This window comes from Acartia tonsa, chromosome 2 (assembly GCF_053477335.1).
Source record: "Acartia tonsa isolate MP-2025a chromosome 2, ASM5347733v1, whole genome shotgun sequence".
NCBI classification, from domain to species: Eukaryota; Metazoa; Arthropoda; class Copepoda; order Calanoida; family Acartiidae; genus Acartia; species Acartia tonsa.
Window position 1 is genome coordinate 12,919,649 of NC_137261.1, and position 20,257 is coordinate 12,939,905.

Sequence of the window (20,257 nt, forward strand, 5' to 3'; positions counted from 1 at the left end):
TAGAATTTAGGTGAATATATTGACAAATTTGTCATCAATTTAGGTTGCTGACACAGACCTTATTCCTTGGTAAGTTCGTCTCTCCATGAGGAAAGGAGGGGATACCGTAAATGGAGTGAATGGGGGGATATCGTTATTTTAGCCAGCTGTGTGAGTATTACGGCCACATTTAAAGATCCAGCTCTGGAAAATCTGGTTTAACATCTAAGTAAGAATATATCGATTTACATGCCCCTAAAAGTGGACATCAAACACATACAAACTAACATGAGTATAACCCAATTTTACAGAATAATACATATAAAAAGGTAGTTGATAGGAATATTATTAGTATTTAAGTTGATACTAAAGATAAAATGATTCTAAAGTTAAAATTTACCATTTCACAATTTAATTGTTTGAAACTTAATTTGGTTTGGAGTTTTAGTATTTTTTTATCTTTGATGTAAATTTATACTTAAGAGACATAAACAGACAAATAAAACTCTTGCAGGCTAAACTGATTGAATAAAAAAATTCAGGATCAAACTACCAAACTAGATTTTATTTTTAGGCGTAAAATGTTAGGTTTTTATAAACGTATAAAATCAGGGCTCGGCAGCCATGCCTCAGCCTCGCCTAAGATTCAAATTTAAACCCGCTTGTGTACAAAAAAAAAAACCCCCAAAAAAGATGGATTGTTTGTTTATGAACAGGTGTAAACATCCAGTTTAATGTCTGAAGCGCGGCGCCGAGCCCTGTATAAAAGATAGAACCAAGGTAAAAAAATTTTATTGATTGATGTTTTTCGAAAGCAAATAGTTCCTGTATGTCTATACGTCCGATACGAGACATGAAAATAAGAGATTCATATAATTTGACATTTAGCTGTACTCTATCTAAAAGTTTTTTCATATTGATATTTTCTTTATTTTTTAAAAAGCTAATCTTTTCTATATTTAGTGTCGGTCCGTCCGATCGTTAAAGTTAGCTATTATGCTTAATATAGACTTGTTAGAATTGTCTTATCGATTTTAAACTATAACACTGACGTACGATTTTGATTTTGGCAGTAACTTTTTGTATCAAATAAATATCCTATTCATCAAATATTTGGAATAAAGATTCCTAGAACGACAAAGTTCAATTTAATAAGCAAGGCATCTCTATGATCAAATCATAAAATGAAAGTAATTGTCAATTACTGTAATTTTGCAACAAATGTATGTACAATTTTGTTTAGACTTACAAATTAATTCACTACTCATTAAGTTCTGAAACTACACAAGAGTTATTGTTCGTTTGTCCTTCCTTATTATTTGTTGAGCTTAGCTGTAATGAATGTTGTCATCCTTGTTCATATACTGTTGATAGCAAATGATATTAATATACTTTTGAAGACCAAAAAAGTTGTTTGTGATTTAGTTTGAGTGAGTAAAAGTGACAGCAACAAAATTTTTCTCAGCAAATGCATCAAAAAGTTTTATTTTCCTTATTCACAGAAATATAGTTTTAATGGAGAACAGATAAGAAAAATAATCCAACAATTTTGTTTGGATAAAAATCACCTTTAAAACTAAGAAAGAAGGGACAATGAATTATAAATTAACCTGCCTGAAAGTGAAAATCCACTTTTTCTATATACTTAATTTATCGTATTTAATTCAATTCCGCCATTGACGGAGCTCTCCAATCCTGCGAAAACGGAACTAGATGAGAAATCAAGGTAAATCATTTCAATATCATATTAAAACAGCTTTAATTTTAATTATAAAAAAGCTTCGCATTTAAAATCTTTATCCTCTGATATTTTTCAGAGTGCATGTTCCTTTCTTTTTAAAAAAGAAATATTTTCTCTTTAAGAAAAAATTTATTTGGTTAGGTTTATGACAAATCTGTATAAATAAATTTATAAACTATTAATTTGTTTAATTAAAATTAAAATTAAATTAAAATTAAAGGTGTAAGGTCCGGTTAATGCTGGTTTGTATTACCCAAAGAAGATTTAATTATAGTAGTTTTTAAGCCAACAAAAGAGAAACGTGTTTCTAAAAGTTTGGGTACCAGTTAGAGTGACAGTCCAATGTCTCGTTCTTCCCTTATTTTACCCAAAACAATGACATTGAAGTCCATAAAATGCGACTATAACAACAATTTCTTAAGTAATTCATAAATTAGGATAATTTAAGTTAATTTAATTTGAAATATATCTTTAACAGATAATGTATCAATATCATTCAATTTTCAAATGAAATTCCAACCATTTTATATGAATTCATCATTAAAGGGGAAAAAGTTATCTAAAGAGTTGCTGCGATACTAAAAACATTGGATAATGGAAAGAAAACGAAGTAGCGTGTTTCATTGTATTTTCACATTAATTTTTGATAGTTTATTTTAGGTTAGGTTAGGTAAAAGTTGATTATTGATTAGGTAAGAGTTAGGAAATTACCCCTTCAGGGGATAGAAATTAGAGAAAAGCTAATGGTAAAATACGACGAAAACCGCTACTTTGTTTTCTTTCCATGATCAAAACATTTATACAAGGACAATATAACATGCATAAAATAATGCATAATTACACATAGTAAATAATGCATGATAATTACATGTAAATAAATAAATGTATATAAACTGCATAGTAATTTAGGTCTTATATGATGATTACAATATAATAATTATCTTCCCTTACTCACCAAATATCGTAAACATAGTCTGTGGTGTGCAGAGGGTTTTGCCAGTGGGATGCGCGATGCGAAAATATCGACACCCCCCTGAACCAAAATCGAGGGGGGTGTAAGTGGATGTGTACATTAGGGAGGTTTATTACAGACAACGAGAGGGGTGTTTTTTTTAATGTTAGGGTGTAGATACACACCCCTAGGTTTCCTCCCACTCACTCAAAAGTCAAGAAAGAGTCCCTAAATTACTATCAATGAAATTTAGGAGGGTGTCGCTACTTTACCATTACATTTTACTTAATAGGGGGTCTATTAGGGGGATGTAGTCCATTGTCAAGGGAAGTGAAGATGGGTGAATACCTATGTGGGTGTATATGCCCCTTTTGATCTTTGTTTTCGGGGAAAGTGGAGTGCTAGACCCACCACTGAAATTTTAGTTTGATAAAAATTGCTTTGTTGGGAGGGGAGGGATAATTTTTTTCTGTAAAATCTTTTTCTCCGGGGGGTGGAGTTACCCACTCACTAAATAAACTAAAGTTTCCTGGACCTTTACAGTGTTTCAATGTGAAGAAGAACCATATTGGTCTTGTGGTTAAAGAGATACAAAGATAGACAAAACATATCATGTCTCTTCATTGTAAGGATATAATGTTTTTTATTTACATCTTATTTACCAAATGACTTTTTTGTCCTTGACTAGTTGACATTAATCCTTTGACAAACCCACAAAGCTATCCACAAACACAAAAATATTCAAGGAAAGGGATTAATAATATAATAGAATACAAAAACTTTATTCAATTAACACCTGTACATACCCCAAACCAATTCATATGCAATTAAACGGGGGACTGCAATTTACATATACAGCTAAAGAATAGTAGGTGTATTTTGGCCAGTGCAATTAAAAAAGTATGGATGTATTTAGGGCAAACTGAACTTTAGTTCTATAAAAGACAATAACGTTGAAACTCCTGGCAAACCTAGATCTAACATATTATGTATACTGTCAATAATACATCCATGACTGGCAAAAATACATCTGCTTAATCTAAACACATGTCAAATATACATCCAACACAGGCATTTATACATCCATACAATTAAAATGTTAAATTATAAAATATACATGTATAGAGTTTCTTTAAAAGAAAAATTAAACCAGTAACTTTTTAGACGGTCATTTTTTCCCAGGAGTGATTTTTCTTTTGAGATTGGTGGTGGCCTCCCCCCAAAATGTATCAACCTTCCCAGGACATATGCGAAGCTACTCTGTAAAGGAGGATTAAATAAATGGTCGAACACACGTAGCTTTAGTTTATAAATTCCTTTCCCTAAGTATGGAGAAAAACAACTCGTTATTTTTGTTTTGCTGAAGTTAACTTGATAAACATATAAATCTACATAATATTCTCGCATTTATCATAGGAATTTTCTGTATTTGGGGCAAATAAAATACAATTTTGGTTTAGAATATGGATACAAGATTTAAAAAAGAAGCATGCATATATATGAAAGATACCTGATAGGAGGAAGGGTGTCATTTGGCTTTTTATTACACTAGTCCCCAAAATTTTTAAAAACTATTCTTATATGACTATGGGGACTTTTAATGAATTTCGATTGGTTGATAAATTAAGTTAAGTTTCCAAACGTTTCAACCCCTAGTTGTAATCTACAAACTAGGTAATTTTATGTATAATCATTGGCGAGGTTATCATCCATTGTCTTATCCCTTTACATCCCTGGAGAGATATGCAACTTGACTTTATTTTATTGCCTAACATTAAGAGAATAATGATAATAGATTACATGTGTACAACACATTATTAAACAGATTTATTACACTAGATGGTCAATCAGACACATAAATACGTCTAAATAAAACAGGGACTCCTAGCAGACGAACATTTTTGTTTATATCTACTGATACAGGATTCACTTTAATTATACTAGCGACGAAACACTTGGATAATATAAGTTCCCAAAATTTTTACATATTATAATCTTATCTAAACAATACTTTATACTAAGGAAATTAATTATTTATAGCTGACTACTTATATCAAATAAATGAACAAAAAAACTGCGTTTCGTACCTAAATCTGTTCACTTTCTTTCCAATAATATGGACGGGTTGTTCTGTTTTCTATTCTTCATTTTCATCAAAAAGTCAACTCTTATTAATCAATAATATTATAACAAATGTTTGGAACATTTACTCTTAATTTATTGTACACTATCGGCTTCGCCCCTAGCCTCTAGGGGCTTTGCCCCAAGAGATGACAAAAAAAAAAAAAAAAAATAAGAAGAACTAAAGAAATTTTCTACAAAAGAATTCTTCTACCAAAAAAAAAAAATGGGGGGGGGAGGCGGATTTTTTTGTTTTATGGGGGGTTGGGGGTGTCCCACCCCCCGAGAAAATAGCTTAAAACCACCACAGGACCAATAGGTATATATCCTGAAGAGTAGAATCCGATCGGTTCATTGGTTACCGAGATCTTAAGCTTCAGACGGACAGACGGACAGACGGACGGACAGACGGACGGACAGATAGTGTTTTCTGTTCCTGAAATGGCTAATCTATTGAAATTATTCTAAGCAGGCCATTAGGTAGATCCAACCCCCTAAAAAGTTTTAAAGTTTCTAGGTTATTAAGAGAACATAATTTAAGCTAATTTTAGGAAACTGCATTTTGAGAAATTCCAGTCATAAATTTAGTCTTTTAGAAATCTTTATCATAATATGATTTTTTACATATTATCATATATCATGTATTCATACTTTTATCGCATTTAAGGTTTGCGTATTCTTTATTTTTAAGATTTATTGTAGTATAACAAGAAAGATAAAATTCATGGAACTGCGAAGCTAAAAAACAAAGTATAATTGTTATATCGCTATTTAGAGACAATAGAAATAAAGCATCTTCGTACACCTTTATATTGCAGTCTTCGGTATATTAACATCTTTATAGAAGACTTAAAAAAAACACAATTTTGAAATCTATTTTTTTCCAAATACACCCAATGTTCAAATGTTATTTGTTAGCCTTTTCCTTTAAAAATTATCAAAAGAATGAAATTCGCGGATATAGTCCCTTTCGTGATAACGCCTCTTAAGAGGCATTTCGTTGTATTTTCACAGTAGCTTTTCCTCTATTTTAGCCCCTTCAGGGGCTCTAACCTTGCAGGGCAATCACCTAACCTAACTTAACCAAACCTAACCAAACCTAACCTAAAACAACCTATCTAAAGCTGAACAGACACTCGTTATTGTATAAAAGCTCCTCTACTAATAAATCATACTTATTCTAGAATGGCCCTGCAATACATTCTAATTCTAAGCATGATAGCTGCCAATGGATATAACATATACGTGGATATTATGACAGCTGAAAATTTGTCGTTAATCTAGTTTCCTGACATTTATTGGTCAGTTCGTTTATATGGTAGTGCGAATGGGGCGCTTGTCCAATATTATGTTATGGAGATCGCTCTTCTATGAGTACTACTAAAAATCCTACTTTTACTGCAATACACATAGACATTCTCATCGTCGGTTCGTCAGTTTAGAATGCTTTTCCCTTTACTCCCACAAGTATAATACGAATTTGGTTGAGCCCGTGGTAGCTCAACAAAGACCCACACGAGGTATTATATTGCTTTAAACTAAGAATAAATGGCTGGTTATGGTGTTCGATCTATATCATATAAGTATATTAAGCACTTAAGAAGGAAGATGGTTTTATAAAGTGTATTTACATTACAAGTGAATAAGTTAAGTATGAAAGTATTTACAGGATAAGTGATAATAAACATAAGTAGAGTAGGACAGAAAATGCCCTAAGTCCAAAGCATTGAATTGTGCTAAGTGTTAGATCTCTAACATAAGACCCAAGCTCAATTCATGCTAAGTACTGAGGGACCTAAATTTAAACTACAATGCATGCCAAACAACTAAGTCATTACCTTTAAGCCAGAAGAACTTGATGGTTTGAGAGTCAATGAATAACTGAGATATTTTAAGAAGTGCAAGTTATAACAACAACTATTAATAAGGATCTAAGCCCTTGTCTGTTTAATAAATTGTTTGTATGTTAAACTTGTGACGTAAATCAAACTATGGTTGTAGGCATACATACTAGTACAAGATGGTTACATGGTTACTTTAACAATAAACATAATGTTTTAATAAGCATATAACAATATTCAATCACATACAGTTTACCATGATTAGGCTAGCGTTACCCATATAAGGTATTATATTGGTAAGGATAGGCTAATAAATTCGTAAAAACATATAAAAAGTGCCTTAGGGCTAGCTAGAGTAATTGTATCTCGTGCCTGAGTTACGCGCGATAATTACCATGGCATGCCAATCAAATATTTAAATCCAAGTTTTATATGGTGTAAAATTTATAGTAAACATAGGTAAGTGGACTAGATGCGAAGCATTTCTGTGAAAGTCTTGTTCGTACATTTAAAGAATTTTGAAAATTGGGGATCGCATCTCCATATACATTCGGAGGGAAGGGGATAGGGTAAAAGGGGTCGATTGGGGGTATCGTTATTTTAGCATCACTTTTTTAGAGTACATGAAAATCTGGTGCAACATCCAAGTAATAATATATCGATTTAGCTGGCATGCAGTATGCTCAACAAACATTACCAAATCTGATCTACAAAAGAAGTACATTTGAAATTGCAACTTTGCAAACGTCACACTTTACAGCCGTCAATCAAGCGGACACAGGCAAAATGAAAATATTTACAATGAAATATAGAGAAAATAAGTCACTAATTTTCAATTGATCTTTATTTAAATAGAATATAATTTTACAGCATACTAAATAAGATTAATTATTTCTGTCCTTTTTAGGAATGACTTCATTTTATTCATATGATCCAAATTTTAAAAAAAATATATCACACATTATTTTTAAAAGCGAAGCTTTTACATAATAAGAGTCGGTCCGTCCGTACATCCGTAGGTCACGGTTATGTTACTGGCTATTTAGAAAAGTATTAATTTTCTAAGCATAACTTATCTTTTCTATCAATTATTTCATAATTTTTTCTCATTCTTATGTCAATAATATAAAGTAGATATAAAGTAGTAAGAATGTTTTTTTTGTATGAAGCTAAAGATCTCAAAAATACTGGTCTGTATTTGTTGTACTTTTGAGGAAAGCTTTATTGTTGTATTGAGCTATATTCCAGATCTCCTCCACCTCCCCTTGAGACAAGATTATCTAGTTTATATAAAATTCAACAAATACTTATTCCCGCCATAGAAAATACTAAAATAGAGGAAAATAAAAAGAAATCCTATTAGAAAATACAGACACTAAAAAGTAATATTATCTCTGAGAAAGATGTCGAACATAGGACAAAGAATAAGATAAAGGCATAGCCCATTATCGTAAAAGAACTAAACATAAAATTGGATGTGCGTGTGTGTATGTGTATGCGCGAGAGTGTCAAAAAACTGTTTAAGAAATCTTAACAAACATACCGAAAGGTCTTAAAATACTATTAAAGATCTAGGTTTCTCTTGATTATGTTTAAGCTATTTTGCAGAAGGAAAAAGGTTACATTTCTATATTTATATAAAATTGAGAAATTAAATTACCAATAGACTAAAACTTGTTCTGAACGATACAGAACCACTTCGAATTATAATGCAATATATGGCCATTTTACAACATTAAAAGAAATGAAAAAAATAATACAATTATCATTTTCTTATCCCTAAATCTGTGGTAAAAGTATAAGTGCCAACTTGGGTTTTGGTAATTACCTAATTATACCAAATCTTCAACCATAATTCTACACTTATATCTTTATCTCTCTATCTCTCTATCTATCTATCTATATATCTATCTATCTATCTATCTATCTATCTATCTATCTATCTATCTATCTATCTATCTATCTATCTATCTATCTATCTATCTATCTATCTATCTATCTATCTATCTATCTATCTATCTATCTATCTATCTATCTATCTATCTATCTATCTATCTATCTATCTATCTATCTATCTATCTATCTATCTATCTATCTATCTATCTATCTATCTATCTATCTATCTATCTATCTATCTATCTATCTATCTATCTATCTATCTATCTATCTATCTATCTATCTATCTATCTATCTATCTATCTATCTATCTATCTATCTATCTATCTATCTATCTATCTATCTATCTATCTATCTATCTATCTATCTATCTATCTATCTATCTATCTATCTATCTATCTATCTATCTATCTATCTATCTATCTATCTATCTATCTATCTATCTATCTATCTATCTATCTATCTATCTATCTATCTATCTATCTCTATCTATCTATCTATCTATCTGTCTATCTATCTATCTATCTATCTATCTATCTATCTATCTATCTATCTATCTATCTATCTATCTATCTATCTACCTATCTATCTATCTATCTATCTATCTATCTGTCTGTCTGTCTGTCTGTCTGTCTGTCTATCTATCTATCTATCTATCTTTCTATCTATCTATCTATCTATCTATCTATGTATCTATCTATGTATCTATCTATCTATCTATCTATCTATCTATCTATCTATCTATCTATCTATCTATCTATCTATCTATCTATCTATCTATCTATCTATCTATCTATCTATCTATCTATCTATCTATCTATCTATCTATCTATCTATCTATCTATCTATCTATCTATCTATCTATCTATCTATCTATCTATATATATATCTATCTATCTAAATATATATCTCTCTATCCATCTATCTATCTATCTATCTATCTATCTATTTATCTATCTATCTATCTATCTATCTATCTATCTATCTATCTATCTATCTATCTATCTATCTATCTATCTATCTATCTATCTATCTATCTATCTATCTATCTATCTATCTATCTATCTATCTATCTATCTATCTATCTATCTATCTATCTATCAAAAACAATTGATGTATGTTCATATGTAAAAATGTTGAAATACATAACACTTCTAATGTATAATTACAAAGGATGTCTCAATAAACTGGTTATTCAATTTTGTTTTAATTAAAGTCAGTTTGACTTTAGCAAAACATTTGATTTTTACTTTAAAAACTTCATTCTTTAAAAGATTCTTAATGAAGTAATTACAAAGGTTGAAGGACACTTTTTGAGGTAAATCCTTAAAAACCAGTTATTCACTAATAGTTTGATTTTATATGGACACCCTGTAAGATAGTTTAGACAACACTTTGGAGGACTATGCATATACATTATATAGACACCCTGTATGATAGTTCAGGCAACACTTTGGAGGACTATGCATATACATTATATAGACACCATGTAAGATAGTTTAGGCAACACTTTGGAGGACTATGCATATACATTATATAAACACTAAGAGATACAAGTTTTCCGGAATTTTAATGTAGGGAGTAGATTTGAAATCTGCATCAAATTTTAAGGATTATACATTATATAGACACCCTGTAAGATAGTTTAGGCAACACTTTGGAGGACTATGCATATACATTATATAAACACTAAGAGATATAAGTTTTCCGGAATTTTAATGTAGGGAGTAGATTTGAAATCTGCATCAAATTTTAAGGATTATACATTATATAGACACCCTGTAAGATAGTTTAGGCAACACTTTGGAGGACTATGCATATACATTATATAGACACCCTGTAAGATAGTTCAGGCAACACTTTGGAGGACTATGCATATACATTATATAGACACCCTGTAAGATAGTTCAGGCAACACTTTGGAGTACTATGCATTTACATTATATAGACACCCTGTAAGATAGTTTAGGCAACACTTTGGAGGACTATGCATATACATTATATAGACACCCTGTAAGATAGTTCAGGCAACACTTTGGAGGACTATGCATATACATTATATAGACACCCTGTAAGATAGTTTAGGCAACACTTTGGAGGACTATGCATATACATTATATAGACACCCTGTAAGATAGTTCAGGCAACACTTTGGAGGACTATGCATATACATTATATAGACACCCTGTAAGATAGTTCAGGCAACACTTTGGAGTACTATGCATTTACATTATATAGACACCCTGTAAGATAGTTTAGGCAACACTTTGGAGGACTATGCATATACATTATATAGACACCCTGTAAGATAGTTCAGGCAACACTTTGGAGGACTATGCATATACATTATATAGACACCCTGTAAGATAGTTTAGGCAACACTTTGGAGGACTATGCATATACATTATATAGACACCCTGTAAGATAGTTTAGGCAACACTTTGGAGGACTATGCATATACATTATATAGTGCACTATACATAAACTTGGAACAATCACAAGAATAAATATTCTAAAAATTCTTTTTTAAAAATGCCTCATTAAAACAAATGAATTACTTCAATTATATTTTTTTTGTTATATATTATTGTAATTATTATCATATTCCTAGTTTTTGTAATCTTGCGGCTTTGGCTCTAGAGGCCTCTGGTGGCACTCAAATGTTTTCTTTTAAAATATTTAAGTTGAGAAATAATTTATCTTTGTTAATATCAGCAGTTTTTTTTCATTTTTTTTACGAAAATGGCGCTGCTTAGCGGCCCTTTTAAATATTTTTTTTTATATTTTGGCGATTTCTATTTGAAAGATGATGGTCCCTTTCCCCCCAAATTCTTAAATCCCATGAGAAGCTACATTGTAAAGGAGAACCATATCAGTTCAGTGATTAACGAGACCCTTCGGTACGCACAGACACAGATCCGTATTATAAAGAATATCTGTCCAAGTAAAAGTTATACTATGTGTTATGCAGTACTAATCATCTACTAAAATTAGATTTCTAGAGTTATTTCAGGACAAAGTATTACAGTTCAATATTTATCTTCCTAAGAAAGTATATGGAAAGTGATGCTTCTCTTTAATTACTTTAGAAATGTTGAACCAAATATGATCATATAAATTCTAGTCAGATGCAACATAGTTTATAAGCTATTTGGTAGTATCCTTCAAAAACCACATGTAAACTTTCCCCGATTTGTCGTATTTTTAAAATGGCTTTTTATAGGATATTTTAGGTTATATTTGGTTAGGTGATTGCCCCATTGCGTTAGACAATAGGCCCTGCAGGGTTAGAGCAACCCGCAGGTGCTAGAAATAGGAGAAAAGCTACTGTGAAAAATACGAAGAATCGCCCCTTAAGGTGCGTTGCCATGAAAGGGCCTATACCCAAAAAAAAAACAGCTGAAGTTGACAAATATTAATTTAAAATGAATTCAGTTGTTGGATACAGCTTGCATTTAGTGTAAGTCAATCTGCAAGATAAAGTAAGTGGTTGCCATTCAGTTCGTCCGTCCGGATCAAACTAAAGTTTAACTAAACGCTTATTGACTTCGCTTTGCTTCCCAGGGATAGTTTTAGGCTATTTCGTGGAGCACACTCCCACACTCCCTCGGGGCGGAGTATGGGAGTGTTCTATTTATAGAGTAGGACAATAAATAAATAATTGGCTTACATAATACTAATAGCATAGACTGTTATTATGTAAAACAATTACGTAATTTTTTTTTATAATTTAAAAATATTGTTTCAAATTGTGTGTTATTAAATTGTTGTTTTTCAAACAATGAGAGGACAAAAAAGTTTGAAAATGCAAAGTCTGAATAGTAAGGGATAAAGGGAATATTTCTATTCAAACACAAATATTTAAAATTGATAGAAAGCTATTGGAATATGTAAATTTGAAATTGTCAAAATTAGACTAAAGAAGAAATGATTTTGTTTAATAAAAATTGAGAAAATTTACACTAGTGAAGTCTTGGAATGGTTATGTTCTATGACAACGCAATTGTATATTTACTCTGAGTCAATAACCAATCCCATAATATAATACATTTTATTTCCACGGATAGCTGTTTATAATACGATGCGAGAAAAAACTATTCTAAACTAAATAAACTACTGTATTAAAGTTTATTATTATAGTTTTTGAAAGTTATAGACAAGTTATTTGTGTATTACATATTTCAACACCCGTAATCCTGTATAATAATGCAATTGCAAAAAATCTTTGAAGCTGCAAAATTACAATAGTTATTTATTCGCATTTTAGACAGCTTTCCGCGGATAATAAAATAAAAAATGACATTAATCTTAGGATTTGAATGTTTTGAATGTTAAAATCGTAGAAAATTGTCTGAAATACGATGTTTATACATGTTTTTTCAGTTGGGCTGAGAACCGGTTCTAATCCATCGGATATTAATCGGATTCGAAGCCTTACTGGATAGTTTACTTGCCGCTTTTGGTGTATTAACTATGCTGTACACTATCCCAACGAGGTACTATAAATGCTCTACTTTAGTACTTACCCAACCTTCCAAAACTTAATAAGAAAGAAAGTTTTTTTTTGGTGTCCAATGTATAAATGCCATACGAGAAATACTTTCATCCTTATAATAAAGTAACAGGATGTTTGTGTGTTTGTATGTTTGTACCGAAGGATCTCGCTAACCGCTGAACCGATCGGGTTCTCCTTAACAGGGTAGCTTCTCATAGGTCCCGGGAAGGTTTATAACTATTTTCTTGGGGGGTGGGACACCCCGAACCCACCAAAAAAATGAAAAATTCCCCCCCCCTAAAAAAATTAAAGTATTAAATTCGACTCTCTCCTCCTCAAGTGCCCCTAGAGGCCTTTAGGGGCGTAGCCGCTAGTAAATGATAAATGAATAAGAAGTTTGTATGTCTATCTGTTTGACCAATAAATTCTTGCCAAATAAATTACCGACTAACAACAAAGGGAAGCTTACAGTTAGATAACGAAGAAATAAATATTTTCCTTATCTAGCACAAAACTGTCTTTGACGTATAAACTGTTATTGCAGATTCGTAGAAAGTCTAGCAATTAAAGCTTAACGTCGTGTTTCCTAGATTTTCAGGTTGCTAATTGGGATATACATATTTAATTTCTTATTCTTATGCGAATTACTTTGTGTAGGACAGTGGGGCATATCCTTGAACAGTATTTCTAACGTACATTCTGTCTATAGTGAACATAATAGTAAAGTCTACAGGGGAATACCGCTTCTTTATTGATGTAGGACAGTGAGGCATATCCTGGTACAGTATTTCTAACGTACAATCTGTCTAAATATAATGTACATTTTAGTAAAGTGTGTGTGCGAATGGGGCGTTTGTCCATATTTAGGTATGGAGACCGCTCTTCTATGAGTACTACTAAAACCTAATTTTAATGCAATACACATAGACATTCTCATCGTCGGTTCGCTTGTTTAGAATGCTTAACCCTCTATTCCCACAAGTATAATACGAATTTGGTTGAGCTGGTGGAAGCTCAACAAAAGACCCACGCGAAGTATTATGTTGCTTTAACCTAAGAATAAATGGTTGGTTTTGATATTCGATCAGAATCATATAAGTATATTAAGTATTAAGGAAGGAAAATGTTTTTATAAAGTGTATTTATATCACAAGTGCATAAGTTAAGTATGAAAATATTTACAGGATAAGTGTTAAAATTATAAGTAGAGTAGGACAGAAATGTGCCCTAAGTCCCAAGCAGTGAATTGTGCTAAGTGTTAGAGTTCTAACATAAGGCCTGAGCTCAATTCATGCTAAGTACTAAGGGGCCTAAATTTAAACTACAATGCATGCCAAACAACTAAGTCATTACCTTTTAAGCCAGAAAGAGAAGTTGATGGTAGGAGAGTTAGTAAATAACTGAATAAATTCAAGAGGTACATGCTATAACATTAGCTCTGGACCAGGATTTTAGTGTTTGTCTGTGCAATTAAATATCTGTGTGTTAATATGTGACGTAAATCAGGCATGGTTGTAGGCATACATATATGTACTGGTTGTTTATATGATTACATTAACTATAAACATAATATCTTTAATAAACATATACTATTAGCAAATCACATACAGATTACCATGAATAGGCTTTCGTTACCCATATATGGTGTCATATAGGTAGAGACAGGCCTATGAATGCATAAATTGATACAAATAATGCCTTGGGCCTAGCTAAAGTAATTGTGTCTTGCCCCTGAGTGCTACTAGTTAATTGCAGGGCACGTGTCAATCAAAGGTTCATAATATGATCTATATAGTGTTGATTTTATATCAAGCATAGATAGATAGTTGTGGATGCGAAGCATTTCTGTAAAAGTCTCATATGTACGTTCAAAGAATTTGAAAATTGAGGATCGCATCTCCAATGGGGGTAAGTTGTTAAAAAAGAAAAAAGAGAAAAAGAAAAAGTTTAGTAGTCCCAGTATATAGGCATATATAATAAACTATAAATGTATTCCAAGCTAAGTTAAATACGCTTTCCATTAAGAAAGTATGATTTGCGTATTTTCATAGCTGGGTATACAAGATGATAAACCTCCCAACTAGAATACATTCTTTTCTTGAGGGGTTTAGTTTTATCTAACATTGTCACATCAATAAATGTTTTTGCATTGGTTGTTCTGGATAGTTCAGCTTCTTCTGATGATGAACTAGGTGGTGAAGTGCTCTCGTTCGAAGTGTAGGTTGAGGTTGGGGGTGAGGTAGATATGTAGCCAAGGGCGTCCACTTGTGCTACCTCGTTTCCATTCTCGTCCAAGGTGATTGAGTGATTTTCCAGGTCATAGTAGAGTTGGTTGAGGTCATCGGTAGAGAGGGATAGTGTGCTGCTGGAGCTGGTGTCACTATCGGTCTCCACTCTACTATCATCTCTGGTATTCAGGGCTGTATTTAACAGGAAATTCCTGATGGTGATGGACAGGTTCTCTGAGAATCCATCGTACTCAGGTGTGGTGATGATGTTGTTGTTCTCGTCTATTGTGTCAAGGTGTTGACAGGAACACAACCGCAATCCGTCCAAGGTAGGGTGGTGGTAGGGCTCCAAAACTCCATGATCATCTAGGTTATCTCCAGGCTGGTCCATGGTAGATCCTAAAAAGAGTTAGTGCGCGTGCTCCAACCGGTTCCTTGGGGTATCCTGGCTATGGTAATCTAAACAAAAGAAATTTTAATAATCTTTTATTAATCCTTTTATCCCTGGGATATTCTAGAAATTCTTTCGTTACAGATAGACCTATAATGGATTGGTTAGATATCGCTATTTCTGTTAAATATAACTGTTTCCTGAATATAAACAATATTTTATATAAAAATGTATAAGTACAATTAGTATTTACATATCGTATTATTTTCTTTGGTTACATTACTCGTATGTATGTAAAAATATAAGATTTTACTAACAATAGTTGGTAACCCTTTGTTTGTATATTTTGTATATGTACATATGGTTTATACCATTGTTGGTATTAGCTGTATTTATGTTATTTTTAACATGAATAAATTTTAATCATTTTAAAGACTAATATCTTACATTACGTCGCTATCAAGTGTACCTTTTAAACTTAATATCTATAAAATATATCGTTCGACGTCCGTAATTAAATTTTACGTAACAATAAGTTGTCAACCCTTTGTTTATGTTTGGGCGGTCAAAAGTGATAGGGGTTGGATTTGAGCGAGGTTATAAAAAGCTGGCGGCCCAGTAATTATGCTCATTTATATAATAATTGTCTTTGCGAGCGGAGCTTGCGTTCGAGTGTTTAATTTTACCGCTGAATTCCAAGAGGATTTATATAAAAGTGATAAAATATAGTAACCCGTTTGTTTTATATGAATGTTTTTATGTTATAGATTGTTGATATGCCCATTATTGCATTCGTTAGCCGCTATTTAAGACTCAAGAATCTTATTTTCTTCGTCGATAAGGCCTTTATCACTGTGTTTTTAAACGAAAGTGGGTTAGAAGCAATATGGGTACATCTTCAATAGATGACAATTTTATTCTATATTATATTTGTGGTTTTGATAGGACATATCTTAGTCAGCAGGTAAATTGACGTACCTTGTTTTGTTTACGTTTTCCGTCTGCAAAAGTTAAATTCGTTCATCGTAAACAAAACTTATAATGACACAGATATATTCCATCATTCTACTCGTTTTAACTTTTTGATTACAGCGTTCCCTTTGTATAATCAAAACTTATTTGAGTCCCGATTCAAATCTTCTAAAACAATTTTACTATAGGTTTTAAAATAAGATTTTCTTTTTACTTAATTCAATTATAATGACGTTAATTGATAGATTATTTACGTTACGAGTAACTCAACCATATTATAAAAAGAAATGGTCACTTATAAAAATTATATTTAGCTAGCTTTATCTAAAGTGTTTTTAAAACATTATTGAAGATATTCAGATTTTAGCTAGTACATAAGTTTTTTTTTTTTTTATTGCTTGATACATCATAATGAATATGTTTTTGATAGCTCAGCGATAGCTATTTTTAAGCGTTGAATCATGTAAAATTAATTACATATTCTTTAACTTAATTGAATCTAATAAAACAAAGTTTTAATGTTTGAATAGCTTAACGATAGCTATTTTTAAGCGTTGAATCATGTAAGATTAATTACCTATTCTTTAATTTAAAGAATTTTACTTTTAGATGATAAATCAAAGTTTTAATGGTTAGGAGGTTCAACCATAGTTGCTTAAAATACAAAAAAAAATTCGTGTGTACAGTCTTTTTCATAAAATTAACTTTACTATATTGCCTTTCAGAATCACTAGTCCTCTATTTTAAATTTACATTCGCTCATAATGTATGTGCCTGACAGCCTGGACGCGCATCAGAATATTAAGGAAAGATTCGAGGAATCAATGAGGGCGGCTGCGGCCACTCTTGCCAATTCCTCGTTTCTTGAAAACTCCTTAGACGACTCGAGTTCAGTGTACAGCGACCAGTCTGGGATGCCAAGCCTTGCTGATGTCGATGACTATGGGGGTACAAGTACTGTAGAGTCCGAAAGGGATCAAGGGGAGATGTTCGGCAACGAGCATCTCTCACTGATGCTTAGTAGAACGATACAAATCATCTGGTCTCTCCTCAATTCGGTGATGCAGAGCTCCTGCGGTGACATTGGTGACGATGTTGCCGGAGGTGATTCTGGGTCTGCCGAGTTGGGGAGAGACCAGAAGACGAGTCTGGACACCTTCAACATGGATGGCTTAATTAACATGTTGTTGGGGTTTGGCTTGTTTTCATGTGCTCTTATAGTGGTCTTCTTCGGCGCTGTAGGGCTTGAGACTCTTACACGTATTGACAACACCTCAGACAGGTCGCTGGCTCGCTGGATAAGAGATGTATGTACGCGCCTCCGAAACATAGGCGTCAGGACCATTGAGCTTCTCCACTGCAGTAACAGGACCAACAGGACTAGAGCTGGGGCTATGTCGCCAACTGCGGAGCCGTCGGACACCATGTATGAAGCCGCGTCCTCTGAGATTGATGATATTCTGTCGGATACACAGGTGAGTTTCCTTCTGTTGTATATTTCTTTTTTTTTGTATAATTTTTTCTTAGCCACCCGTTTTGTCTAATAAAGCATCATGTTGGGGCAGGGTTGTTCTGTCCTATTCTCACTTCCTCAACGTTGACTTTCGGCTCTTCCATATATATCGCTCACCGTTTGTCGTCGTTTTATGTCGCCAGAGAAATCCGCTCGGTTACCGCAATTAAGTTGAGATACCAGTTAACATTTACTAAAATCTTAAGTAGCAACCTAATATTATTTCCCTCTGGGAAAGTTAAGAGTTTGCTCGTGCCGTACGTTTCTCATTGGGGTTGAAATGTTAGATCAAGACTTTAATGTTTTCCTTTTGTTTTAGGCTCCCTCTGCTAGTCCATCGACTCCAGCAGAAGTGAGGTCCAGAATTGGCCTGTTTGCCGTACACTGTTTGTCTGCCACTGAGGATCGGATTACTGGAAGAAATGTGCCTGTGGGCTTGGAAACCTCGACGGGAAGTCCTGGCTTCCGTCCGTTGATTGTTGATCAAACAGAGCGTTTACATGTAAGTATCCATGCTTTAGTTTTCTATTAATTTTCAGAAAGAGGCCGTACATTTGTACACGTATCCAGAGGTATTTGCAACTAAAATTCTTTTATTGGTAGAATATTAATCTTAAAATGTATGGTTGCATAAGCATTTTTGAACCGATCTAAGATTTTAATTCTAGTATAAAGTGGGTTGAATTGCTACCTAATCATATAGCTTTACAGGATTTTAGGCATTCTCATTTCCTGATTTTCCTAGACTCATTGTTGGTATTGCGATTAATCTAATAAGATCTATTATATTTTAGGCGACCAACTCCATCCCCCTGGCACAGTTTTACACCAATATGGGGAGGTGTAATCGAGTCAGCTCTGAGAGGACAGCTGAGGTATCCAGCGACAGCTCTTCCTTGAGCTCTATTATGTGCTTAAGTCGCATTGAATCTCCTTCTGCAGCTGATTTGTCTGTGGTAAGTTTGATAAGCTCTTATAATATTTCTTCGTTGCAAAAATTACGTAACTTAGACTAGGCTGTTTAGCTCAGATAGCTATGCTTTTAGACAATAACTTTACTTTAACTATGGTATAATTTCTTCCTAATAGTTAATAGCAAGATTCTAGATAAAGTATTAGTAAAAATTGACTCATAAACATATATGGATTAACGTTGATAAATTTTCTTGTGAACATTTATTAACATGGTTGTCTAATAATGTCCCTTTTCTTAATTTTAGGATGCGGCCAGTTTAGTCCCACTGGTTGACGATATCGAGGACCCCGATCTTCCGCCGATTAGATTTAATGCGGTGACTGATGAGATCGAGTACCCCACTCCACTGCGGGTCCTCAGTTTAGAACGTTTGCGCCGCTCCATGCGTACTCCAACGCCTGCTATCTTGGAAGAGATAACATCAGCGGAGAGTAGCTTCAACTCAGCTACGCATTCCTCAGATAACAACAGGACAGAGGATTCCGGCGTCGAGGGAGTCCCTCGACGTCGGGGTCCCATGTTCCCTAAACGCACGCCGTGAAGTGGCGCTGTTAGCTTGGTTGAAACTATGACATACAAATTTTAAGACAATGACCAGTTTTAGACAACATGTGACTAAATTTACAGATTTTCTATTCTTGTGTAACTAGTCAAAATAGTAATCACTATGAAGTAAAGACTTTTGTTATTAGACATTATGACTTTTTTTATACTGTACAAAACCAAACATTAATTTACACTTCTGCCATTATATTATGTACATATATGTTTAGTCTGTAAGGATATTTAGTATGTAAGGAAACGATTATAAGGTTGTATTTTCTTTATGCTCATAATTTAAAACTTCATTCAATTCTTAATTACTTTCTTCGTAAGCGAACTAATCCTTTTTTTTTTCTTTCTCAATAGTATATTAACAACTGTAATTACAGCCTTATGTCACAGTTTATTCATTCTTGTTAGCTTGTAAGGGTCATGTATATATAGATATTTAATCGAACTCGCAACTCAGTACCTTTTCTCTAAATTTCATTTATATCCATCCCTGTGCATTAATCGTGAATTTTAATTGTGCTGTGATATAGAGAGGACTTGTAAATAGCATATATATTTTTTTTTTGTAACTAATATCTAAGTAGACTGAAAGACTGA

The 20,257-nt window shown here is 32.8% G+C and overlaps 1 protein-coding gene across 1 annotated transcript; it reads left to right on the plus strand.

Moving 5' to 3' along the window:
- The first annotated feature begins 18,835 nt into the window (after positions 1-18,835).
- On the plus strand, positions 18,836-19,733 carry LOC145312711 (uncharacterized). Its single transcript, XM_080151968.1, has 2 exons — positions 18,836-19,085; positions 19,350-19,733. Exons 1-2 carry the CDS (start codon positions 18,963-18,965, stop codon positions 19,644-19,646), a joined length of 420 nt encoding a protein of 139 aa, XP_080008094.1. The 5' UTR covers positions 18,836-18,962; the 3' UTR covers positions 19,647-19,733.
- The last annotated feature ends 524 nt before the right edge of the window (positions 19,734-20,257 follow it).

Coding starts and splice junctions, on each gene's coding strand:
- LOC145312711 (XM_080151968.1), top strand. CDS start 18,963: ATGGGGAGGTGTAATCGAGTCAGCTCTGAGAGGACAGCTGAGGTATCC. Junction 19,086..19,349: donor CTGCAGCTGATTTGTCTGTG/GTAAGTTTGATA, acceptor TCTTAATTTTAG/GATGCGGCCAGTTTAGTCCC.